The 26,887-nt window shown below is 42.4% G+C and overlaps 1 protein-coding gene across 3 annotated transcripts; it reads right to left on the bottom strand.

Annotated features, from left to right (window-relative positions):
* Window positions 1-3: 3 nt before the first annotated feature.
* LOC143124072 (phosphatidylcholine:ceramide cholinephosphotransferase 1-like) lies at window positions 4-25,889 on the bottom strand. Of its 3 annotated transcripts, none has more exons than XM_076285353.1 (6): window positions 25,643-25,889; window positions 8,673-9,586; window positions 7,830-7,947; window positions 5,637-5,790; window positions 3,237-3,403; window positions 4-2,916 (listed from the first exon to the last, which is right to left on the bottom strand). In XM_076285353.1, exons 2-6 carry the CDS (start codon window positions 9,287-9,289, stop codon window positions 2,743-2,745), a joined length of 1,230 nt encoding a protein of 409 aa, XP_076141468.1. In that variant the 5' UTR covers window positions 9,290-9,586; window positions 25,643-25,889; the 3' UTR covers window positions 4-2,742. The 3 variants fall into 3 exon arrangements, with proteins under 3 accessions (XP_076141468.1, XP_076141470.1, XP_076141469.1); XM_076285355.1 differs by lacking the exon at window positions 25,643-25,889 and adding an exon at window positions 25,322-25,607; XM_076285354.1 differs by lacking the exon at window positions 25,643-25,889 and adding an exon at window positions 13,493-13,614.
* Between the last annotated feature and the right edge of the window lie 998 nt (window positions 25,890-26,887).

The raw sequence follows: 26,887 nt of genomic DNA, 5'->3' as shown, positions 1-26,887 counted from the left end.
GCATTTAACAGAGTACAACCATTTATTTCCATTCTTCTCTCATCACCACCACATTATAGAAACATCACAGCCATACAGACACATAGAGAAATGGACACTATGCATTTGATCAGACTGTTGATTCGCCTGTAATAAAAACACATAAAATTACTTAACAGCTACTGAAAGACAGAGAAATCATGATTGGCAACCAAGTTGACTGCATTACCCCCCAAAAGGTTTGCTGTGACAGCACATGTTAAGTAATAATTATAAACAGCTAACAGCATATTATACATGAAACAACTAAAATGGCTCAACCATGACAACATAAAATTGAGGAGCTATTAACCCCTAATGCCTGATTTTTTATATGGCCACATAAGCTTATGAACATGAAAGATATTTTTTGCGATGGTAAACAGTCTTAAGTCAAACTCTCCCAACAATTCTTTACAAATAAAATCTGAGCTTGGGACCAAGTGGCCTATGATAAACCATCACATTCATCAGTACAATTCATTCATACATACAGCACAGACATCCAGGACTGTGTGAAACAATTAATCAGACTTTCTTTGGAGGTACATAGTGCTTTTTTCATACATTTAAAACTACTTGGGTATGCAAGCTTTGTGACAACTTGCATATTATAATAAATAGGAAATATTTGTTTTCCCTTTACTACAGTTTTCCTCAGCACAGGTGACTGGAAGAAAAAAAAAAGATGTTCAATATATTGTCTTGTTCTGTCTGCAGCCTGACTACATCCAATATTGGAGCTGTTATTCAAATAAACAATAACAACACAATTCAAAACAGATGTTGACTACCAAACAGTACTTGCTAGATCCTTATTTTGAGGACTGGTAACATGATATAAATGTGGCTATATTGACCAAGCCTATTTGAGTTTTCTTATATCAAACCCATTGTCAGCTAGCGTGTGCTCATTCATTAAAAAATGAATTTCCAGATTTCAGATATTAATGTGGATCAGGTCATGATGACAGAGTCCACTTCAAGTTGAGGGTTCAGTTGAATTCAGACATAATCATTAGATCATAGTTACATCCTTCAAAATATGGCTCATTTAAGAACACAAGGCAGGGATATTTTGTCAGTCACCAAGTTAGATGTGTTTCATTTTCCAAGAAGAGGTCCCATCAGAACATTACTATGCTCCGATGACTACTGCGCATCTGCCAAAGCCAAAGCAGTTACATTCATGGAGAAACAGCATACTTGCAGTCACAGTTCAGTCAGTGTTTGTCATTCATCTTTTTTTGTTTGTTTGTTTTTTTAAGGGGAAACATGATGAAAAGAATAACAGAAAACAAAACAATTAATTAAACAAATTATTTCAGTCTGGCTCCATAACCACTTGATAAATTAGGGACAAAGAACATCCACAACGAACAAACCAGACAGAATTTGAACCATGCTCTTTATCCTACGGGGGGGGGAAAAACTGTATACTAGCAGGAGGGGTGGCTAGGCTGGTAAAACACTGGCCGTAACTAGGCCCAACAGTCTTCACAAGCAGGAGTGTTGTGCTGTGTTGGTTAGTGTAATGCAAACAACAATCCAAAGTCCAAAGTCTCTAAGAGCCACTGAATCCACAATGTTTGGATTCCAATGCTGATGTTGGCAGTCACTTCTGTAAGGGGAAGGTGAATCGCAGAGCTCTCAGCATGTTAACTGGATGTCCAGCCAAATGGACATGCCCATGGGCTTGGTGGGTGCAAATGCAAATAAATGCAGCGGTTAGGGCATTCTATGTAGTCTCCCATTATTTTTCAGGCAATTTGTTTTGGTTTTGGTGTGTGTGTGTGTGTGTGTGTGTGTGTGTGTGTGTGTGTGTGTGTGTGTGTGTGTGTGTGTGTGTGTGTGTGTGTGTGTGTGATCAAAATGAGAGAGCCCTATTAATGCTACCTTTCATGGACACTAAACTATACACTATGCTAGTTTGGCAAGAGGGCTGGCAAAATTATGGTCACTTTGCGATTTGTTAAAGTTAAACCTAAAGTAATGACAAACACACATGTGCACACAAAAAACCTCCTTGAAACACACAGGCGCGTGCACGCACGTTACAATCATGATTATAAAGGCACTGATTGAACACTAAACACATATTTTTAAGATTATCCAGCATTCAGCACGCATTATTAAAAGGTAAAAATCTAAAAAAAGATTTTCTAAAACATTGTTTTGAAAAATAGACCTGTGAAATATAGAGAAACTACTGTTTTGCACCCTTGCCACATTTGTATGTACAAAAGAGGAGATTTCTACTGATGTATAAAAACAAAAAAATCTGCTTCTATAAGAGCTTGATACTGTTTAACAGTTTCTGAAACTCAACTTTACAACTTATATAATTCTACTCTCCTTTACTTTAATGGATACAACCATGATTCTAAGCATAGAATCAAAATTTGAAGGATATACTCATGAAATGTTTAAGTTTTATATCAGCCAAAAAATAAAAAATAAAACTGAAATGCTAAAGCTACACTCTGAAGCAGAGCAGGTTGAGGCTTTTCAACTCCAGTCATCTTATGTACTGTTTACGATATCCATGTCAGTCCAGTAAATTACAGTGTCTTTCAATAATTCAAATACAAAGTACAGTCGTCTGTAAAAATAACAATGGGTCACAGTGCTGAGCCATTCTGCACATAGTCTGATGATGAGAATTTTTCTATGGCCTCGCACTGTTGAGTCCCACACAGTTCCACTCTCATCACTCAGCCAGGGTCACTGCGAGTCCAGTCTGCTGTATTTCACCCGTGTCCATGGTAACATGCGCCAAGACAGCGGTAGCTGATAGCTCTTCGGGACGGGCCCCTGGACGTTGTGCTCAAAATACTGGAACAAGCGGTACCACCAGACCTGGGAGAAGAGGTTTCCTTGGGAGCTCTCTTTCAGGACCTGCAGCAGTGCAACAGAACAGGAGTCATTTAATCCAGTAAACAATGCACCACAACTCTGACTGGCATGTGTGAAAGCCAGTGTACGTTTATGCATCTTCTTCATAAACAGCACATGTAACTAGCGACAAGAGAGCTATGGGTGACAGATGAATCGCTGAATATGTAAATGGGGCATAATTTAATTTAATTCCAAATGACTTACACACCAAACACCAGTATAACATTCAACAATCTCCTGCTGAGTCAGTAGAATACATGACAAAGGTCACTACAGAGGTCAGATTGTTTAAGCCTGTTTGGCAGGCACCACAAACTCACCGGCTGATTGGCTAGTGTGTGATACCACCAGAAGAGGCGTGTGGTGATGAAGTAGGCCACCACCACGTCCACGGTGTAGTGGTCATGGGCCAGCAGGATGCAGAAGACCCCCACCACACTTAGGGTCCAGCAGACCCAGTGATGCACCCAGAACCTCTTTGGAGAGTCTGTCAGGAAGCGAGTGGAGATCAAAAACAAATACACAACAAACAAACCTGACAGATATTGGGCCCTATCTTGGCGATCTAAAAGGCAGGGTCAGTAGCAAAAAGCAAATACATTTAGGGGTGTGTCCAGTCTACATTCGGGGTGGTTTTGTTATCAAACGTCGGGCGCTTGGCGCAAAAAGGTTGGTCTTGTGTTTCTTAATCAGTCATGGGTGTGTTTTGGGCGTAACATCCTTTAAACCAATGAGAATGGCATCTGTCATTTCCTTTAACAGCAAGCAGCTCGACTTCAAACAGCACATTTGTATTTTGATGGTCACCAGCGCATTTGAAGGAATCTGCTTGCACATGAGTATTCCACTAAACCATGCTTAATTAAAACCTATTTGTGACTAGAAGAGTATAGGCTACACGCAACTACATTTGTCTATTATTCTCATAGGCAAAGTGAAACTAACTTCACTGTGGTGTCATATTCAAGGACAAAACAGTTATAGCCTACACAGTTTACACTCACTATTGACTGACAATGGGTTACCATCGAAAACATAGCCTGAAAAAAGCCACACTTACCCCAATAATGTTCGAATGACTGAATAAAAAACCTAAGGACATACAGCGGCGTTGCTGCTTACTAGGGCTGGGCAATAAAACAATAGCGATATGTAGGCCTATCGCAATAGACATGTAATCGATATTAGAACATTCGATAATTAAAAGCAACACACACCTCCCGCCTTACGTTGTCCATAAATAAATAGGCTAAATATATCTTGCATTGTATAGCTAGCAACTCTACCAGAGTAAACGATAGAAGGCCTACCTCAACACAGACTCTCAATGAGTCCTTGCCCCGTGCGCGCTCTCTCTCTCTCTCTAGGTGCATCCCTCCTCAGCATGCGCATGTAATCCAAACATTCACAATCGTGCAAGACGACTGAATTGCTATTAAATCCGGTTAGCATCAAGTATTCATTTGAAACTTAAACACACTGGGGAAACTGAACAGTCTAACCAGTATACTTACTATGATAAACTAGCAAATTACTTTGTTTACAATATTTCCAGGCTTCAACCAGTGCTGCTCATTCAGACTTATGTGCACAATTATTTATTTGAGTGTTAAGTTCTTTCAAATGCGCCAGTGACCATCAAAATACAAATGGAAGGAAGGTTAAGTTTAAATTAAAAGTGTTTAAATTGAACTTTTTTCCCCCTTCTGGTCCTTATCTGAAATAGATTTTTAAAAAATCAATAATTATCGATATCGACCGATATTAAATACTTATACAGTTTTCAGCCATATCGCCCAGCCCTACTGCTTACATCTAGCGACAGTGCATTCAGCTGTGCTTCATATACACCTTTCGCTATAGACTATTTTTTTCTCAGTCAGTAATGCTTTTTAGATGGTGTAAGATAGCGATTTTTAGATCATGTTGTTAATGGCCACACCCCAGGGCACATTGTTTAATAAAGCGCATGGCGAAGTGAAGCGCAGGGCGATAAGATCGAGTGTAAGATAGGAATAAGCTTTGTTGTGATAAGAATATGCTTTGCAGCACTGCGTTTTAGATCGCCAAGATAGAGCCCAATGTATCTGAATACATTTTTGTCAAATTTTTCGAGACAACACAACAAATAACCAAATTCAACAAAAGCCAACGAAGAAATGGAAGCTTTACATAATGTTCTGCCCAACAATACTCTAATCATGAATGGGAGACATGCCTCCTGACCAATCACAGGTCGACTACTGTCCTAACGACTCCTCTAGCACACTTGTTCTGCTGCTTTGTTAACAAGTACTTTGTACTTGTACTTTTCATTGTGGATTTCAAAGTATTTCTGGTAGAAGTGAGTTGTGAATGACGAAGGAGAATTTCAGGGGCTAGCTTCGTTCTGAAGGATTACTATCTACTGGTCTTCTCTGGATCAAAAACACATACAGGAGGAGAGAGAAATGATCACCACCAGATGTCACTGCTATTTGTAATCTATTTATACTGTGTGTGTGGGGCGGGGGTCGCCATTTGGGCAATGAACAGAACTTGATTAAAGGAAAAGTCCCACTGCAGTCCTCCGAGTTAACCATCTGGAATTTCTGATTAATTACTGGTGCTACACTTCATGGACCAGGAGTGATGAGATAAAAGTCATACCTCAGTGTGACAGTGACAGATGGAGAACACGTCAACAGCGTAAAAAGTGTGTGTGTGTGTGTGTGTCTTACACTCTTTAATGAAGAGATAAGTCAGTGTGAGCATCACAGTGTGGCCGCTGTACAGGTAATCTCCACACATGGTGTGGGATCCGGTGATTGTGAGCCCTCCACCAGCAATCATCTTCATTATCCTGTGGAGCTGAGCCTCCCACCTGCCAGAGAGCTGAAACACACAGACGCACACAGGCATGTTAAATTAGAAAAAAAATTAACGGAGCACGGTGCAAAAATGCAGAGACCTAGATAATTAGGTTAGTTATAATATAAATGATATTATTATATTGATTGCCAACAATATGCATATGCCACAGATGCAGGTAACATATGTACAAGCCATGATTCATCGCAAATCTAAAGTAACATTTGATGCGAAATCAAAAAAGGTGCTTTCCTACCTATTGTAAATGAAACAAGCCACAAAGGATGTTGACGAATGCTATGCAACATTACCCATATAACCTACTGAGGGGACAGTTCCCCCCTCTCCCAAATAGCAGAGTAAAGTAGATGAAAGGCACAAACGTATCCAAAAACTTTCTGATTCAAACGAAGACAGAACAGTGTGGATGTAGCCCTAGTTGAGTGAAACATTATGTCATCATGCACTTCTTTTTACTCATGTTCCTGGCTCCAAGCAATCAGATTCAGCGTCAGGACGGGGCATAACCTGACTTGATCTAAGTTCTCTGTGCTCATAAGCGTGACTCCCACTCAGGGCCTGTCCACACGGAGACGCTTTTTAGGTTAAACGCAGAGGTTTTGCTTCGTCTTGGTCGAGCGTCCAAACGAATCCTGTAAACGCACTGCCCGAAACCGCACTTTTCTGAAACCTGGTCCCAGAGTGGAGAAATCTGAAACCGTAGCCCGTTTGAGTTCGTTTAGACAGTGAAACTGCACATCCTGCTTGCGTATCGATGATGTCATCGCCACACCTCAGCTGCCCTGGACTTGCACTTATAGTATTGCCTAACAATACTAGTTTTCATACATGACATTACCTACGATTACACTCCGTAAGATAAATATCACAACTGGTGCTGCGCAGCGCCGATAGCTTATGACTTGGTGGACTGAACACTGTTTTTCCCGGTGTTTTTTTATGCATTATATCTACTGTCAGCTTAAGCCTCTTTTCAACACCAAGTAGGTGTGACTTTTCCTGTAACTCATGCAACTTCCTGTAACAAAAACAAGACCTCCAAAGAGTACAAAAAACAAGAGTTCTTGTTTTTAATGGACAATTGTAAAACGTTCATCCTAAAATGAAAATAAGACTAAATGTCTATGACACTATTTTCGCATTCATTCTTATTTCTATCCTACCATGCACCTTTGTCCTGCACCTGGCCTCTAAATAGGTGAGACGTGCACACAATCATCTTCCAAATGTTGCTCTCTCATCAGTGTTCTCTTTCTATTGATGCTTTCTGGACATCAGCAGCTGCTAACAGCGACAGACCTCATCTCAACCAGACTCCCTCTGAAAGGTCAATGGGACCCAGCAGAGATCCAGACCCGGTCACATGGCTCATTTCCTATCACTCCGGACAGCCAAAAGCACAGGCATCCAGAACTATCTAACCACGGATTGTACATCATAGAGCACAGTTTCAATTTCACATCAAAAACATGTTTATTGAAAAAAAAAAAACAGCCATCCCAAACAAACATGTTTACAGAGCCTGAAGTAGATTGACGTCACTATTACGTAATGGCGCTGATGTAAGCGTGTGCAAAGCTGATTGACCATACGCTGTAATCAGAGAGAGAGAGAGAGACAGACAAAGAGAGAGAGAGAGAGAGAGAGAGAGAGAGAGAGAGAGAGAGAGAGAGACAGAGAGAAAGAGACACAGACAGAGAAAGAGAGAGAGACAGAGATAGAGAGACAGAGATAGAGACTGAGAGAGAGAGAGAGAGAGAGAGACAGAGAGAGAGAGACAGAGAGAGAGAGACAGAGAGAGAGACAGAGAGAAAGAGATGTAACCCCAGAAGTGGAGGCTTGGGCCAGCCAATAGGAGTGGATTAGTGTAGCGTAAATGAGCTGATTTAGCCTACATTAGCACTGGCTTTTCTGGGCCTCTGGCCCTCTGTGTGTTCACAGGTCTGTTGTCAGCAAAAAGCCCACTGAGCATGCAGGCTTCGGATGGGCTCATGTCCTGCTTGCAAAGCTGGGCAGGAGGAGGAGGAGGAGGGCATGCTTACCTTGGGCGAGCAGCGGAAGTGCATGCCAGGCACCGGAAGGGTGGTGATGTACATGGTGACACACCTGTACAGGTACAGCGTGCCCACAATGAAGAAGAACCGCCGGCCCACGATGGACCTGGAGGTAGGGAGAACATACACACAGACAAACACACACACAGACAAACACACACACACAGAAAATAAAGTGGCTTTTAGATGTTAATAAGTGACACAAGCCAACGGCCACTCTGAGGTCAAAAAGCCCCTTGTGACGCAATACCAGTTCAATTCTTTGTGAATTTATGTCTTAAAGGCTGTGTCTGTGCGTGATCTAGCATTCTTCTCTCTGTAGATTCAACTTTAATAACTTATCCATTTCTAAAGTCATCAAAGTGATTTTGTCATTCAGTGTGATTGAGTAACACCCGCAGTAAATCACTTATCAGTAAGTCATGTTTGTTCATGTTTAAAGATCATGCCAAAGGTCTGTGTTTGAGTAAGGCGTGTGACTAAAGAAACTTGGGTGACTGAAGACGTGTGTGTGTGTGTGTGTGTGTGTGTGTGTGTAGTAGTGGTGGTGTCACGATTTCGGTTTCGTCACGTCCAGCATGCATGCCAAAAGGCAAAAAAACCACACTGGAACTGGAAATAAGGCAAAATAGCTAAACTCAAGAAATCCATTAATAGTAATATTAGGACCTAATCCTAATATTAGGATTATATAATAATTTAAAAAAAAGAAAGAAAATCGAACCGTGACTTTTAAAATCGAAAAACTAAATTGAATCGAGGATTTGGAGAATCGTGACACCCCTAGTGTGTATGTGTGTGTGTGTGTGTGTGTGTGTGTGTGTGTCTCACCTGTGTTTGAGCAGGACCCACTGCATAAGCCAGAGAGCCACCAGCAGCATGCCATTCACCTCGCAGATGGAGAAGGCCCACTCCACGCGGTCAAACAGGTCGAAGAACTTGTCGGGCAGTGGCGGCGTCTCCTCCTTGGGTGGCACGCGCTCGTGCACTACCGAGATGACCACGCTGGTCGTCAGGAAGCAGCAGACGGCGTACAGGAAGGCGGCGCCCGTCTTGCCCCACTCGGCCGGGAAGCGCTCGGGCTCCGGCGGCGGCACGGGGATCTGGATGTGCACCTGCTCCGAGCGGTGGAAGCAGTTCTTCTTGAGCACGCCGTTGTGGTGCGGCTTGGCGGTGCCATTGGCGAGCACGTGGCCGTTGGCATGGTGGTGGTGACCTTTGTTGACCTCCATGAGGTGGGCCACACGCAGCGTCTCCAGGCGCTCCAGCAGCTGCCGGCCGCCGTCGCCCGAGACCAGCGAAAGCGGCGGGCCACGGAAGTCCTGTTCAGAGAGCCGCAGGAGGCCCGGGCCGTCCAGCTGCTGGAAGGATTCCGAGTACTCTTGCATGCCCTCCTCTGTCAGCCAGTCTAGTACATCCTCCTCTGACCACTGGCCCACCTCCTTCATGGTCAGCAGACCTGAGAGTGGGGGGGGGGGGGTTGACTGGGTCAGAGCAAGAAGTGACCAAGGGGCGCTACTAGAGGGCGGCTGGCGTGCAGGACGCTTGAGGCGACGGTAAGCACTCTCCTCCCGAGGCTAGGCACGCTCTTCCTCTGGGACATTGGAGGAGGACAGCTGGATGGGTGGACGACGAGGAGGGGCGGGGCAGGGCAGAGGGGGTCTGTGTTCGATCACAGCCTCTCTCTGGGACTCTCTGTAGGTCCTCAGCAGGAGTCAGGCTCACTCCACATGGACACGTCCACCCTGCAGAGAGAGAGAGAGAGACTGTTTTACTGTTATGCTTTGGCAACAATACCTAGTCATCCTAGTTAAGCAAAATGTAATTAATTGAATTCAATCATCCTATGCCTTTTTTCCCCTCAATGTTACAATGCTACTGTAAAAATGGTTATGCTGTTTTGTTTTTGTGCTTTGGCAACACTGTACCTACAGTCATGCTAATAAAGCAACAATGAATTGAGTTGAACTGAACTGAAAGACAAACACAACACACAACCAGTGACACGCAGTAATCAGGAGAGCTTTCAAGCAAACTGCTGCAGAGTCAGAAGCACAGGCAAGTGGGAAAGGCTGGAAGAGGAAACAAAGCCCAACATGCTTTCTTCCGTTTGACTGACTCCACCCTAGAGTGCCTTTCCTTTTCGCTAGAACAGTTGATAGTTAAACTTTTAGTTTTAAAATTAAATTTGACATGATTATCCAATCAGAGTTTAGATGATTATCAGTTGAGATCTCTGAACTGATTTGTGGTGTGTGTGTGTAGCTTTTAATGGGTCAATCTGAGAAAAATAAATAAATAAAAACATACCTGATAAGTACCAGGGTTTGCTAAACCACAAGATGCAGTGGTGTGTGTCGGTGTGTGTGTGTGTGTGAGAGAGAGAGAAAGAGTGAGTGAGAGTGTGAGTGAGAGAGTGAGAGAAACAGGAGATACGGGCTGTCGCCACATCACTTCCTCAATGAGCATACTGGAGAGGCATGCAAACAGATAGAGCCACTTGCAGCAAACGCAAAGCTTTCATTCTGAAAGTGATAGCTGCAACAAGGACACATAACTGGAATAAAGTAAGTTAAGTCATAATATGCCCAAGCAAACATTAAGCTTTTATGAGGCTGTGTGTGTGTGTGTGTGTGTGTGTGTGTGTGTGTGTGTGTGTGTGTCCTTCGTCAAGCTGATGGCCTTGGGGCTGAAGCCAGGGGAGATTTCCTGTACTTGATATATGTGTGTGTGTGTGTGTGTGTGTGTGTGTGTGTGTGTGTGTGTGTTTCCGTGACAAAGGCAGCCACTTCATCACAAACTGTTTCAACCACAACCAACAACCAGCCAGGAGAAAGCAAAAAAAAAAACTAGCCTAGTACTATACAATCTGACCACACATCCTCAAATACACAAAGCTAACCATCTACACGCACAAGCACAAGCACAAGCACACAATAAACATTTGGACATCAACGAAACTGTGAGAAACAGTAAACTGAATGCAGAGCAGTTGTGCCGACAGCCTCAGAACAGCCACATTTAAGTGCTGCATATAGCTCTCAGACATGTCAGTATTTTAAATGTTTATTACCTAGCCTACATCGCTGTTGATGGTCAGATTTTTAACCCCTGAAAAAAATCATTTGTGCGGTCTGAAAAATCTATTGCGTGGTCTGAAAAATCTATTGTGCGACCACTTCGACTGGCCTGCACGACCACTTCGACTGGTCAGCGCGGCTGCTTAGAGGGAACATTGGCTATCACCCTCATTCAGTGATACTACATTTATAAATGTACATTTATTAATTCAGCGCACACGCACGGCCCTGACCAGTGGGGTCCAGCTGGGCATCACCAAGGGCACCCCAACCGAAAAAAAAGAGAAATGAACCATACCTCAAGTGAAGCAGACCGAGAAGTCGCAAGCAATATTCCACAATTCCACAGCAATATGTCTCACTAGCAGTGATGGTCTATGTGTGGAATTTGGGTCAGAATCTTATGAAAACAGATTCTTTCAACTGCAAGACATCTCAGTTTCATTGTGGAATATTCCACTCAGTCAATTCCATTTGAGGCATTCACAATATTTCAATAGTAAACTCATGGAATGGAGTCACTTAGTTGCAACAGGGAGTCTGTGTTTGTTGCACTGCTATCTATGGAGTATTCAGACTATACAGCAGAAGGCTGGCAAGCAATGATTGGTCAAATTGTTGATTGGATTAGAAGCTTGGAAGGTAACTAGCTAGCCATGTGATAAACAGGACGACAAATCACCATGTCAGACATCATCCATCTATCTGAACATCCATCCACCTGCCTATTCAAGCACACAGTATTCATTGTTTTCTCCCTTTTGCGCCAACATCTCCCTGTCTCAATAAAACATTTAGCTTATTTTGGTTCTTGGTAAGCGTAGGAAACAACAGTTGAGATTCATATAGTGATTCTTACTCATATCTACATTTACAACCAAGCAATCCACATGACACAAGGCAGGGCAGCCTGGGAGAGGCCGAGAGGACAGAGGAGAAGCCGTGCTGACTGCCAAGGTGGACAAATGACTTCTGAGTCAGCCATGAGTCAGAGACCTTTGGACACTGCATGAGCTATGAGGCAATCCCAGCGATAGCAAAGCCCAAACGCAAGTGATGAAAGAAACGTCCTGTCAACTGGTCAAGCCCACAACACTGATATGAGAGTAAAATGGGAGAGTGCCATCATCCCTAAATTGGCTGCATTTTATAATTTAATATTAATGCATTGCTGGACCTTCGAACAACCAGTCAGGCAAAACCATCCTATTTGCAATATGGAAAAAACAGGAAGGGTGGGCAATTAGAGGAAGGTGAAAGAGGAAGCCTGAAAACCACAAGAAGAACCATCATTCTCATAGAGTTGTTTAAATTAAAAAATATTCCAATATTGTGCTTTCAATTTATTTCAGAAAGAGGGAAAGAAAAATCTTCATGTGAGTGTGTGTGTTTGTCTAACCTAAACGGACATATGAATTAAACAGTGGTTAAAGAGATGAGGTCCATGGGACCTACAAAAGATCCCTATTGTCCTTCTTTAAACACTTTGGACATCACGTTTCGCAACAAACAAGGGAAGAGCTCTGGGGAAAAGCAAGTCCCATGCGGTATGGTCACAATGACACAGAAATAACCCCGAGGACTTATTGTGACGCAAACCTGTACGTTTCAGTTAAATTTCAAAGTGGCACTTTTAACCATGAACACTGGAAAGAAATCATTATGGGCTCAATAACATACAAAAAATTACCAGTTAAACAAAAACCAAATGTAGCCAACTGTAGCTACAGAAATATGCTTGAATAAAAAGCAGCATGAAACAAAAAAAGTATTTTGTGCTATGACAACCGAAGCAGTATGTCTGCACACCCCACACACACACCCAGCCATGTGCGCCTACATGGTAATTTCTTCCATAATAGTGTCTCTGAAAGGGCTCTCTGCTGAGTGAGTGGAACACTCACTGAAAATAGAAGCCAATTGGTAAGTGACAAATGTTAACCAGTTTGACATTCCCAGTATATGCAGTATTTATAATAAAGTCCAAAACACACACACACACACACACCATAACCTATGCAAATACACACTACTGTACACAGACACACACATATAAACAAAGTCTCAAATACATGCAGATTAAATACATAATTTTCTTTACAGTGGCAGTCACCAACAACCTCTCAGAATATCGGCTTCCTCAGTTTGTTAAGGACAAACAGTACATATCCCTGGGTACACAGTAGCAGAGCCAGTCCCTGACAGAATTAGTCACTGCGTCAGAGCGCTCCAATCATTTTCTGACTGACTTCCTTTTCCATTCATCCCTCTGCATGTGAAAGTCAGGAAAGTGAGACCAACTTGAAATGTTAAAAACGGAAGCTAATGTGGCTAACTTGAAATAACCCTCAGATAAAGATGGTGGTAACATTTCCTGTAATAGAAAGAGAGAGTGACTAAGAGAGAGAGAGAGTGTGTGTATGTGTGTCAGAGAGAGAGAGAGAGAGAGAGAGAGAGAAAGCAGTGAGCCAGTTCAAACCATGACAGTCCAAACTGAAGGTCCAAGGGGAACCCACTGTGCTCAGTCTCACCCTGGATTGAATGGAGACACACTAGAGAAAGGAACCTTACTCAGAGTCGCCGAGTTCCACTTCACCTTCCTCCAACCGCTGCGCTCTAAGACGCCTTCATTCGTGGAGAGAATGAACTACTCCAAGCGCGGCTCTCACATGCTTTCATCCCTCCTCTCTCCCTCCCTCTTTCTCCCTACAGCCCCCCGGCAGCTGAATCTTAGCTTTTGTAGGAGGTGGTCACTTTTGACTTCTTATCAGTTTGAAGACAAAGACCTTAGCCACACCTGCCTGTGAAGACCTCTCCAATGACAGATGTTGAACACGCTTCACTTCCTTATGACACGTGTTGACTGCTGTCACATATGGTGACAGCACATGGAACAAGGCCATAAATGACGAAGAAAAAAAAAAGGGGTGGATGGGTTTTTTTTGTTTTTTGAAATCAACAACATTTGTTATTGTGACATGAAATGACACAAAACTTCTATTATGATGACCATCATAAACACACACAGAAGATAAAATGTGACAGTTGCAGAGCTGTGTAAACACCTTTGTGGAGGGCTACAGTGAGCAACAGCTGAGGACCGTTTCCACATAAAAGACAAACATTAGGTTCTGTTCCACCTGCCCGACAAAACATCTACTGGTGAGCTTTGAGTAAATATTTACCGAACACACACACACACACACACACACACACACACACACACACACACACACACATTCTAGCATTAGCATACATACCGTAGCTTCCAGAAAGTACAGAATTATTAGCAATCAATATTAGCAAGCGATCTACTAAATGTGAGTAAATGGAGCATCCCAATATTTCTTGCAACTTTTTTATTATGGTAATGGAATTTAGCAGACACTTTTGTCCAAAGTGACTTACAGAATATGTACATTACGATAGTTAAAATAAACAGTAAACAGTTTTTTGTTAAGTCTGCATTAAGCCTACATTAAGCAAATTAGTAATACTGACAAATTATTATGATTATTATTGTTATATATCTTCATATGTAGGCATTTAGTATTGTATTATTATTTTATTATTGTTGTTATTATTGTACATTATTTGTACTTGGGCTAAGCACTTTGGGTCAACCCTGTTGTTTTAAATGCACAAACTGAATTTGACGCTTGTGGGCATGTATAGGCTAAAGTGTATGGTGTAACGTTTTATTTTATCTAATTACACAATGCCAGCTAACGTAGGCTACAAGTGGAGGTAGCCTACTTAAGACAATAATACTGTTAACATATTTTATTGAAACACTCATAAATCACTGACATGTTTCTCCAAAGCACCTTCTGTCTTGGTTCAAGTCGCCAACAAGGTCTTTTTAAAAGGGTGCAGTGGCGACCTTGTTCTAAACTTAATGGCTTCGCCACTATTTAGCTTAATATATTTTCATGAAACCAACACAATTATCAGGCGGAACAAATATTTCTGGCAGGCTATTGTTCCGGACCGGAAGACTAGAGCAAAGGAGAGAACTTGGGCTTTTCTCAATACAAAGTACGCTAAAGAGCGGTCTCCCGTTCTTGAAAGTTCGAACTTGAAAAGTTAAGATCGTGAGTCCAGACTCTGGAGAACGCGAGGACACAGGACGCTCAATTTGCAGTTTGAGACAGCAGCGTACTTGCCAACGGTCGAACTTGGTTGAGTATTATATTTTTTAAAGTCACTTAATTGTTCTAAAAAGCCTTTCAAACGTATCAATGACGTCATTCATTAGCACAATGCTAGCGTGTTATGGGCAACAACGACCCAACCTGTAAGAAATCAAAAGGACATAAGCACTCGTTCTTTCAACTTTTGACCTATAACCCATGTTGAAGTTACACAAACTACAATCAAATCTGAGATTTGTCAACGACAATCAGGTGAGACAAATTTAGCCGTCTAGCTCCATTGACTCCCATTCATTTTGCACTCATGGCGATCGCCCCCAGTGGAACTTTGGTGGAACTGCAACCAAAATTCTGGTACAATGGGACTTAATACGGAGTGGCCAGGCTCTCCGTAGACGGGCTCTGGTTGAACCAAGTTCAACGCTCAGCTTGTTCAACGCTAGCGTTACGCCAGCGTTGCCACCATTCCACTGCCGAACCATAGAGAACAATAGGAAACCTGTCGCTTGCCACTGGCTGATCCCCGCCTTGAAGTGGAGCTATAGGGCTTACGGCTCGTGTCCATTATTGCGGTGCGTAGACGCTTGCAGACGCCTAGCCCTCTCTCCCGTTGCCTCTTGTGGGCGTGTATAGGCTAAAGTGTATGGTGTAACGTTTTATTTTTTGTAATTACACAATGCCAGCTAACGTAGGCTACTAAATTGGAGGTAGCGTACTACTGTTAAAATATTTTATTGAAACACTCACAAATATCACTGACATGTTCCTCCAAAGCACATTCTGTCTTGGTTCAAGTCACCAACAAGGTCTTTTTGATAGGGTGCAGTGGCGAACTTGTTCTAAACTTAACTTCTTCGCCACTATATAGCTTAATATATTTTCATAAAACCTACACGATTATCAGGCGGAACAAATATTTCTGGCAGGCTATTGTTCCGGACCGGAAGACTAGAGCAAAGGACAGAACTTGTTTACCGAAGATGTACTTTCATTGGCTAACCGCCTCGCGTTAACGCTCTCATTTGCATAAAGATCAGCCGAGCCCAACTTCTTGACGCGCCGCCTCTGTTCGAATGGCCACGCCGCCTTCCCAAAGTGCATTGCGGAAGCGTAAACCACGCCTTGCCGCTCTCCATAGGAAAACAATGGGCTATGTGCGGCGCGGTGGGCTTTGCCGCGATAATGGACACGAGCCGTTATTCGCAAACACCGCCGATGCCATATTGATGGACTGCAATTGTATCTTGCATTTGCCTGTTGCTCACAACCTACAGCCAAGGACTTTGCTAAAGTAGTTTAAAGTGGGTTAGCCAGTGATCGTTTTTGTCTGATAACTTCTACAGGAGGATCTATGATGCAACTATATGATCTGGAGGCAGAAAGGGCTAACATATTTCTCTGTAACATTTCCAAAATCCAAATGAACAAAATACTATACAAATCAGAAGTAGGCTAGGCCTATCTACTGATATCTTTCTCCGCTGAGTTTGTTCCTACTATTTGCCACTTGCCGTGCCACTAAGACGAGCTGAGAAGGGCGCATCATGAATAAATATTTTAGCCTATAGGCTACTGTAAACGTTGGCTAACATTGCCTACCTAGCAATGCTATCTATGCGAATGCAATATATCCAAAGGTAATCTACGGTAGACGACTACATTAGGCTACTGCTGAGGTCTCCGCATTGCATAGGGGCAGCTGTCTGCACTGTCTAAAAACGTATTTAACTTAAGCCCACAAAATAATATAGTATAAATAATACAAATATAATAATGGCGATGGATGTGAGGAGTTGGCTGTAAGTTTAGCCTAGGCTATTTATCCTATGTAGCCACCAAAGACTCTAGAATCTTTGGTAGCCACAAGTCTCTCCTGCGCTGACTACTTCTCAGTCTCATTCTCTTCTCATTTTCTGACCATAGCTGTCAACATTGAGCAACGAAAATAAGGAAGATTTTCCAGGTTACTCACCCAAAATACAGGGAAATGTCAACATTCGTCTTTCTGTTGCTATCCCTCTGCTGAGAGCAAGAATTTGTAGGCCTACTACAAAACTGCTGCACTAATTAAACGAGGTGTGAAGCTAGGTCTAATGAGACTTTGCTTGAAAGGATCTTTGTTTAAATCATTACAAGTAGAACTCTGCAACATCACCATTTGGAATCCTCTAAAACATTCTAAGTGTCGCAAGGTAGCCCTAGGCTCTGACTGAGGTAGAATGTATCAGTTTGACCTGGCTGCACCAGAGATAACATTGAGAGAGCTTTCTGCTGGCGATTCTGTACTTGTTCCTCTATCATCTGTTTTCATTATTGTTTGATATTGTTAATCCAGTGTTTTCTTATCTACTACTACAAAAGGACTAAAGGGGAGTCTAATTTAATTTATTACACTGGTGACTCACCACACCACAACAAGACATTACTTACTTAAGAGCTTTCATAATAAACCCCACAATGTGAAAAAGTCCTGCCATCTAAAAACAAATCTGATCCCGACAGGTTTCCATAGCAGCTTCTTTATCCTTCTCATCTCAAAGCAAGCAGTCCTCAGAGTAGTGATGCATTGTGGGAGAGTGAGCCATGAGACAGGAAGTGCTGTGTCTGACCTCAGCAGAGAACCTCCATTATGTGAAAGAAAGCTTGTCAAAGAGCAGGAACTTCAAAGAGCAGTGTTGTTTAGAGAGAAAAAGAGCGCGGGGGGGGGGGGGGTTGTGGGGAGGGAGGTTTGCTCCACTCGGTCTCAAACAGTCTTTTCCTTGAGGGATTTGGTATGAGAGTGCAAATGATTACCTCTATATCCATTAGCTCCATGATTCCAAATGTCAGGTGATATATGTGTGTGTCAGTATGAACAAACCACCATAATCAAGATAGACCTTCATCAGTGACCCTGTTCACATGGATAAGAGTGGGAGAGAGTGTGTGTGAGTGTGTGTTTGTGATCATGTATGTGCAGAGTTCTACTGACGTGTTCCGAATCAATGCTGGACTTCTTCGTCTTGGTTTTGATTACTCCTCTCTGTGGGGCACACTGGCCTTGAGCCGTGGTCAAATCCGATCTACGTCCACTGGATGGATACCCTGTTTTCAAGTGACTCCATTTAAGTCAATTTCAATGGCGGAAATTGGCTATTCAGGCCAATCACGGGTCCACAGAAGGCCTGCACTTTATGTCTCTGCTTTCACGTTTCAGTCTGTCTGAGGGTTATCTGCATGAACTGAAAATCTATCTCTGTATTCACTGACAGGAAGTTACCCTTTCGATGCTGCCGAGGTAAAAGAGTTGGTGAGCGGACATCAATCCTGTGATTGTGTGGTGAGTGGGGGAAAAGGGAGATGGTTGGTGCATCTCGTCGGTTTGCTCCAAGTCTTCCATCAGGGCCCATCTTTGAGGATTCCTGTCTCACTAAGTGTTACTAATGGACTTCCGGAGCCTTTGAGCTGTTGCACCGCAGTGCATCAGGGTGGCTTCAGAATATTCAAGTGTAGAAATTGGCCATCTGCCAGTACATTTCCAATGGTTGATATGATGGTTAAACCTGGTCTTTACTGTTAACAGCTGACTTCTGGGATGGTCCATCCACTAGTTGTGCCAAAATGGACCCAAAATGTAATCAACAAAAAAGTGGCCCTTTGAGACACCGTAAACAATGACTGCATTCTACCAGTAGGCAGACTTTTTAAGGTAGGCTACATCCCTCACAAGGGATACAGTTGGCCTAATTGTTGAAGGATTGCCTCCTCCTTAACTTTTTGATATACAGCGGGGAAAACATTTTTTCAGTAAGTATATTTCCAATGAGGCTATTTGCATGAAATTTTCACCAGACATTAGTATTAACTCTGATAATCCACCCATATAAAAAAATCCAAACATTAAAGTCCATAGGTAGAGTTATGTGTAATAAAGTGGAATGACACAGGAAAAAAGTATTGAACACGCCTGCTGAAATTTCTTAAATACTTTGTGGAAAAGCCTTTATTCGTAATGACAGCTTCAAGGCATTTCCTGTATGACGAAACTAATCAGTCACAGTATTCTGGTGTGATTTTGGCCCATTCTTTTAAACAGATAGTCCTTTAATATTGAAGATTCCAGGGGTCCCTCTTGTGAATCCTGATCTTTAGTTAACTTCCAGAACTGTTCAATTGGATTGAAGTCAGGGCCTTGATTTCCTTTCTCTGAAACCAATTGAGAGTTTCCTTTGCTGAATGGTTTGGATCATTGTCCTGCTGGAAGGTCTAGCCATGTCTCATCCTCATCATCCTGGTGGATGTAAAGATTCTCCCGGAACAAAATGACTCCATTCATCATTCCTTCAACTGTATGAAGTCTGCCAGTGCCATGAGATGAAAAACAGCCCACACCATGATGCCACCACCTCCAAACCTCACTGTTGGTAGGGTATTTTTAGGGTGATGCACAGTGCCATTTCTCCTCCAAATATGTTGTGTAGTATGACATCCGAAAAGTTCAATTTTGCCCTCGTCTGACCAGAATACATTCTCTCAGTATTTCATAGGATTGTCCAAATGTTGTGTAGTAAACTTTCAATGAGCTTTCACATGTTTTTCTTCAGCAATAGAGTCATGCGGGATGAGCGTGCATAGAGGCAGGGCTTAAAATTCATTTTTCAAAATGGGGGGGGGAATTCCCCCCTTAGGTTATTCATGTAGGGGGGATTTACACAATTTAGGGGGGAGGGGGGGGATTGCAATTTTGATACTTAAAAAAAAAAAAGTGTTTGATTTTGGGGCCCCCACCACCCTGACGTCATCAGTAATATATACTGTAGTGGGATAATTTACAACAGTGGATATCCTAGATTCTGCTTGACTCCACACACACACAAGCACACTGAAAATTATTGCTTATGTGATATGTTTCTATTTCATATATTTTTAAATTCACATAGAGTGTATTTAGTTAATAATGTATTTTTTAATGTATAGCATTTTACCAGTAATAACTAGTAGCTAAACATATTTAGTAATTTGAATGCTTCATATTGACGTTTAAACTATAACACTTAGGCATATCTTTAATGTGGTGTGTAGGTCTAATTGAGTGCACATTGGTGATGAGTAGGTGTAATTGAGTCCCTGTCACTTTAAATAAAATACGTGAGAGTAATTAGCCTCCCTTCAGCCTTTTAGGCTAGTCGCTAGTGAATAAAAGTTGTGCATAGTGCATAAGGATATGTGGATGCAATTCATTATGTTTTCTATGTCATTAGATAAAATTAATGTTAAAAAAACTAACAAGTTAAAGACAATCTTTCTGGGATCAAGTGTTGACGTGACCTGAGCTAGGATAGTTACCAAGGAGCTCTTTCCAGATGTAAAAGTTTGCCATGCTGCGTAGCCTATTTGCGTAAGCGCAAAGTGGTTCTCTCTCTCTCCGTGTGTGTGTCTGCGTCTGCATGAGGCTATGTTCAATTCAACTCGGTAGTTGATCCGTCCGGTCAATAGGACCGCATTCACGCCACTTCATGATTATATTAACGTCAGTAAGTGTATGCGGGAATTTCTCGCATTATGATGGCTAGAGTTGCGGGACTTGAACAAATTATGCGCAATACCCGCAATGAAATTTAAGCCCTGAGAGGCCATGGCGGTGAAGTGCATTACCTATGATTTTCTCTGTACCAATTGTACCTGCTGCCTCCAAGTCTTTCTGGAGCTTTCTCCAAGTGGTCCTTGGCTCTTGGGCTACTCTTCTGACTATCCTTCTGACTTCCTGGTCAGAAATCTTGCGAGGAGATCCTGTGCATGGCCAGTTGATGATGCAGTGATGTAACTTCCACTTGCAGATAATGGCTCCAATACTGCTTGCTGGATGATTCTGAAGTTTTGAAGTGCATCTGTAACCTGTCCCATTGATATGTTTTGCAACAATAAGGTTGCAAAGGTCTTGGGAGAGCTTTTTGCTTTTACCCATCATGAAATGTTTTTTGTGTGACACCTTGATAACAAAAAAACTTTTTATAGCCCACCAGTATGTACTGACCCAGCTTATATCATTTTGCACAGATAGGAGGGATAATTTCTCTAACTGCTTATAGATTCCAGTTTGTTCCTTGTCATTCCTTGCCTTTGTGTACTGCTTTTTCTTAGCGTGTTCAATACTTTTTCCCTGTGCCATTCCACTTTTTTACTCATAACTCTACTTTTAGACATTAATGTTTGGATTTTTATATATGTGTGGATTACTTAAATTAATACTAATGTCCGGTGAAAATTTCATGCGAATAGCCTCCCTGGAAGTATACTTACTGAAAAAAATGTTGACGTGTTCAATACTTATTTTCCCCGCTGTACCTGAAAGGTGCCAAAGAATGCATCACAGACATGTTTCCACAGACTTTAATTGGGCCAACAGAATATAAAATCAGCTAGGTCTATTTCACATTGTCCAAAATATATTGCTTACAGCATCAAGAGAATCAAATGAAAAGGTAAACATGTGTACTCTTGCAATAAGTGACAGAATTCAGACGTTAGCAAGAACGGTGTGAAACATGTCTGAATTTGCATTACATAATCAGGGACAGATATCAGTAGATACAAAGTGAACTTTGCATCTGTCTTTCATAACAAGTTGATAATTCAGAACTGTGAGGTCATGAGTGAATGTCAAACTAGTGTGTTTGCACACTAAAATACCTATAGGCCTAGTAGAAAGCCCTTTTAAATGTACTATTGAAAAACCTACTATGTCAACGCAGTTATCACAACAGTTAAGCTTGCGATTTCACACTGACTGTGCTGATTGATCAACATTTAACTTTCACACTTCAAGCCCAATTGCTAATAACTCCTCTGTGGTCTACATTAAATACAACACTCTCTGACACCCTCTCTAAGGCAGTTCACACCAGCATTACACCCACACACAGGACGGTTCCAACACCACACATTCTGTGTGATAATGAGCCACGCAGCACATTCACTCAGCGAACAGCATCCGAGTACATGGAACCGCATCTCCTGTTTACAAAGGGGGTGGGGGGGCTGCAAGAGCGTTCATATATCAATAAGGTGAAATAATCTGGTAACCAACATTTATTTTACTTTGGTCACCACTGATGGCGGAATAAAAGGTAACGATTTAAGAATTAAAGAATTAAAAGATAGCTTTTCTCAGTTTGAATTAAAAGGGAGTATGCACTACTCTTACCTGGGGTCATGATGGTAGCATAAATCTTCATCCACTGCTCTTTCACTCACTTAGCCAAACAATGAACTTCTGTTCAGCGGAAGCCTAAAAGCCTTGCAGCAGACACACTAGCCAGTGCTGCTGTATGCAACATCACCAAGTTCATCAGAGCTCCTGTATGTTACTCGTGCAAAGCTTTGGGATGATTATGGAGGACTACTGTAATAACCCCATGAGGGAGAGGGTCGCTGGGAAGAGTGTGCTCCAGCTCCACAGGGCCCCGTGCTTACGGCGTCATTATCTTCCCCCCTAGCAGGTGTGCCACTTAATGAGCATGCACTTTTCAAGGTGATCACACACAACTGAAACACACTATCTCTCTCTCACACACACACACACACACAGGTGGGGGAGAGTGTACATCAAATAAATCTCCATTTCAATCTTCAACAAAATGACAGACAGAACAGACAACACAGACAGAAGGGCAGACACACACACACACACACACACACACACACACACACACACACACACACACACACACACACACACACTTCCTGTATTTCATTTGGTGTTGATAGATTTTCCATGTCTTAAAAGAATCTGGCTTACCATTCCAATGAAAAAGCTTTCGATTGGTATGTGGATGTGTGTAGGCCAGAGGCTCTGTGTATTCTACTGACACTTCTCTGACATTATGATGGGAGCAACGTCTACACTTCACACAGTGTTAAATGACTTTCTCTTCACACTAGTAGGAAAATAACTAGTAGTACCACCTATGACTTCCCACACTTCACCACGTGTTATGCTTACACAGGCTTCACATTACAGCAACCACCCACCCCACCCCCACAAACACATCATGACAAGCTCCAAAACCAGGAACAGAAACAGGAACAAACATGTTCTGAACTTCTGACACACGATCAGTTGCATTCATGGACAAGTCTATGTGCACCCTCTGGAATTCATGCTGTCTTTCTCACATACAACAGACACAAACCAAAGCACATACTGCGGACGGGCACACAACCCATAGAGAAGTGGCAAAGTGCAATAAGGTCGGGTGGAAAGAGCAACGGTAATCTCGCAATTCCTTCTCCTTTGATGTGGCAGACAGTTACAAAAGTGTGGCGGCGGAGAGGCTTGTGTCAAAACCTGTCTGTTCAGCAGATTGCACTTACTTCCATTCCCCTAACCACACACACACACGGAGCAGAAGAACAAGGAGGATGAAGAAGGGGAAAGGAGTAAAACAGGAAGCAGGGGTTGGGGGGGGGGGGGGGGGGCAACCAACCAGTTTTTTAAAGAGAGACCTCCTCTTGTTTATCAAAACTCTCTCCAGGCTCACTCACTGACACAGACAATGTGAAATGTGTTTCCTCCCTCAACCTCACCAGAGGGGGGGGGGGGGGGGTGTTAGCGCAATATCAGGCCGAGGCTACAGTTATCTCTCCTACAACTGAGAAACTGGGACACATCATGTGAGACATAATGAAAGTTCATGCATTTCTAATTTAGAACGTATCTTGGGAGCCTGCTAAAGAGAGCTGTGGCAGCTACATGTTCTGCCTGTGTGTGTCCACTCAGTGTGTACACACACACACACACACACCACAAGAGTCTGACAGACACATACTGAGGTCATGATGATTATGATGATTATCAACCAGAACGAGGCTATCCTTCCCAAACCAAACACCTGCGTATAGTAGCTGCGCTGATCTTAACAACTATCCTATCCAAAGCAAACCTCTTAATATAGCTAAAAGAGCTGAGCTGCATGGAAAACACATATTTACCCTATATGTAAATGCCCTCTCTGCCCACAAGCTAACAGAGGGGATGCTGAGAAGTGGCCTGTGCGGATAGGGACAGTAAAACTGATTCATTGTGCCTACATCAGCACCAACTAATTCCCTCACCCACCCTCTGAGCAAGTGGACATCGGCCATTCCAAGGCTTTCGTGAAAGAGACAGGAGGAACACTACACATGGTTGTTCAGCCGCCCACCCCCCATACACACCAGAGGTTTAGTGTTTAACCTCCTCCCCTCCTCCAAGGCAGCAGTTAGGAGATCCGTGTCGAGGTCTACCCTCATTTCCCATAGGTACAGGTCCATTTAAGCTCCGTGGCAACACAAGAGAGAATCAGGTCAAACACCGCTCTCAGTCTTTTGCTTTCATTCATGCAGCATGAGGAAACGTGATCAAATTACCCCCAGAACATAACAGAGAGAAGAAAGTGTGTATGGGAGCAAGAAGGAGAAAGAAGGAGATAGACAGTTCTGATTGGTTTCGAAGGTTGCCTATTTCTCTCAGATAAGCTCCTAGGTTGACTCTGTGGACTTCCTGTATCAATTTTTAGAAATGGTTTTGTTATGGTAAAAGGCAACAGTAACTAAAAAACAAGAGTGCGCAACTATCTTGATGGGATACTTTGTGTATTAATGTGTTTTTTCGCTTTACCTAAAGTTGCAAAAGTTTCTAAACATGAATTTAAACTATCTTAGTTACTACATAAAGAACATTTGAAAAAGTGAATGTGTCAGAAAGTTCTTGTGAAACACTGTTACACTCCTCCCTGTCTGATCATGCCTATATCCAGAGCGCCTGTGCTGCACTATGGCGCCATCCTAACGTTTGTCGACTGACAGGCAACACTATATTGGCCTCAAGGGATCTGTTGAAGACAAATGTTAAAGCCACCTGATTTTAGGCCCAAGGTATAGCTCCGGCATTAGTGTTCAGAGGTGCCTAACAAATCCGTCAGCACATACATTTAAACCACTATTGATGTGTTCACTCCAAATAAAGAATTTCAGTAGTCTGCTACAAAGAGTAGACTAATAATCAAATAATCAAAAGCACAACATTGTGACCGTTTTGTTACCACTAACGTCTGTTAAAGATACAGTCTCGTTACCGCCGCGCACAATAATTCCATTGACAACTGGGAGGATTCAATGTAGCCTAACACTCGAAGAAGTTGAAAGCGGTAGCTGTCACACGGCCCTAAAAACGATGGTAACCTTGAAAACTATACCAGAAAGAGACATGAATAGAAGCACAGCTTACCTTTTGGTCGCCTGCAGGGCTAAAGTGTGGTAAACAACTTTGCGTTAAATACAGGATATCTGTACGCAGCGTAGCCTGAACGAGACTCAAGTTGCTTAAAATCCTATCCCACTGTTGTTTTCCAACCATGACGTCGTCGCTGTAACCAGCTTGCTGGATAGTTGCGTTAAGCTATGGATTAACGCTACAGTGCAAAGGTTGGCCCGTTAGTAAGAAATAAAATAGCCTACCGCAGGAACACATTGTTAGGCATTATTTGAATAGAACTAGATTGGACTGTGAACAGTGTGTAGGGAGGCGTGCTGTTTGTATATCACTTACCGCATATCGTTACATCTGATGACTTGTAACTGGTGGCTAGCACTGTATGTGGCGTATAAATAGTGGACGGAATATAGCCAAGTATTTCAAAATAAGCTACCGTCTTTGGTTTATCATAGAATATCAGTAGTGCGCAGAGACCGCTTTTCGCGACGCGCCATTTATGATCACCTTCGTGTTCTCTACCAGAGAGTATGCATTTTGCATTTAACAGGACAGATTCCCTATTCCGTTAGCAACGAGTAGCCTGCTGAAATGTTGTCAGTTAAGGCACAGGGAAGGAGGGAGTCACTTCTTTACCCATAATCCACAGCGATCAATTACGCACTCCGCGAAGTACTGCAACCAAACTGTCCAACCAGTACGTTACACGGAATTTCGGGCTTCAGGGCTAGATGGTCTTTGAATGCGGACAGATAGTCTAGCATGTAGTGAAATGTGAAAGTGTCCAGGTGTAGTAATCATAAAACACTGGATTTGCGAAAGATTCATGTTGAAACCCCATCACCTCCAACTTCAATTTCATGTCTAGTGTGTAAAATCGAATTGGTTTTTTTTTTATTAAACTGAATGTGTTATAGGCCTGATAGGGCTTCCTCAAGCATGCGTGCATGTATCACCTCAAACGTTTCAGTGGAAAGGTGAAAAAATTGGTAAAGTGTTAAACATTTAGAGACTAAATTAGGCTTGCTACTTTTAAGTCAAGTAATACAATAGACAGAACATAAAACACATGATACACCACAATGAATTTGAAGATCCACAGCAGAGAATCATTTGCTAATTTTAACATATCAGATCTGCCATGATTTATACTAGCCAGAGGTGTAGTGGTAAGAGGCGGGTAAACTATGACTTCTGTGATCATGGTAAGGTGGACTTCGCCATGCAGTTTTTTCGCCATCAGATTTTTAAAAAGGCATTCAGAGCATGTTTGATGATGGTGGAGGTTATTGTCCAATGTTTCTAATATTGTGAATGTGGATAATACAGTGTGCTTTTTTTCATGTGAAAAGTTCCAATTGGTGATAAACTCTTTTGAGAAGTGGATATAAACTCTAATAAGAGGTGTATTCTATTTCTGAAATTTCAGAGGTGGATAAACTGTGTTGTGTTTAGCCTCCACTACATCCCTGATAGGCTACTAGCAAATTAATATATAAATATTTTCATGGTTTTTGTTGCTTTGTAAAGATTATCACTTGTTGGTGATCATTCTGTTGGAGGAATAACTATTCCTGATTG

This window comes from Alosa pseudoharengus, unplaced genomic scaffold, assembly GCF_046254945.1.
Source record: "Alosa pseudoharengus isolate Yale_2024_CS ecotype anadromous, Long Island Sound unplaced genomic scaffold, YU_APseudo_1.1 YU_APseudo_1.1_scf_15, whole genome shotgun sequence".
In the NCBI taxonomy this organism is placed as follows: Eukaryota; Metazoa; Chordata; class Actinopteri; order Clupeiformes; family Clupeidae; genus Alosa; species Alosa pseudoharengus.
Note: the sequence above shows the minus strand (reverse complement) of the source record. Positions and strands in the feature narration are given on the sequence as shown.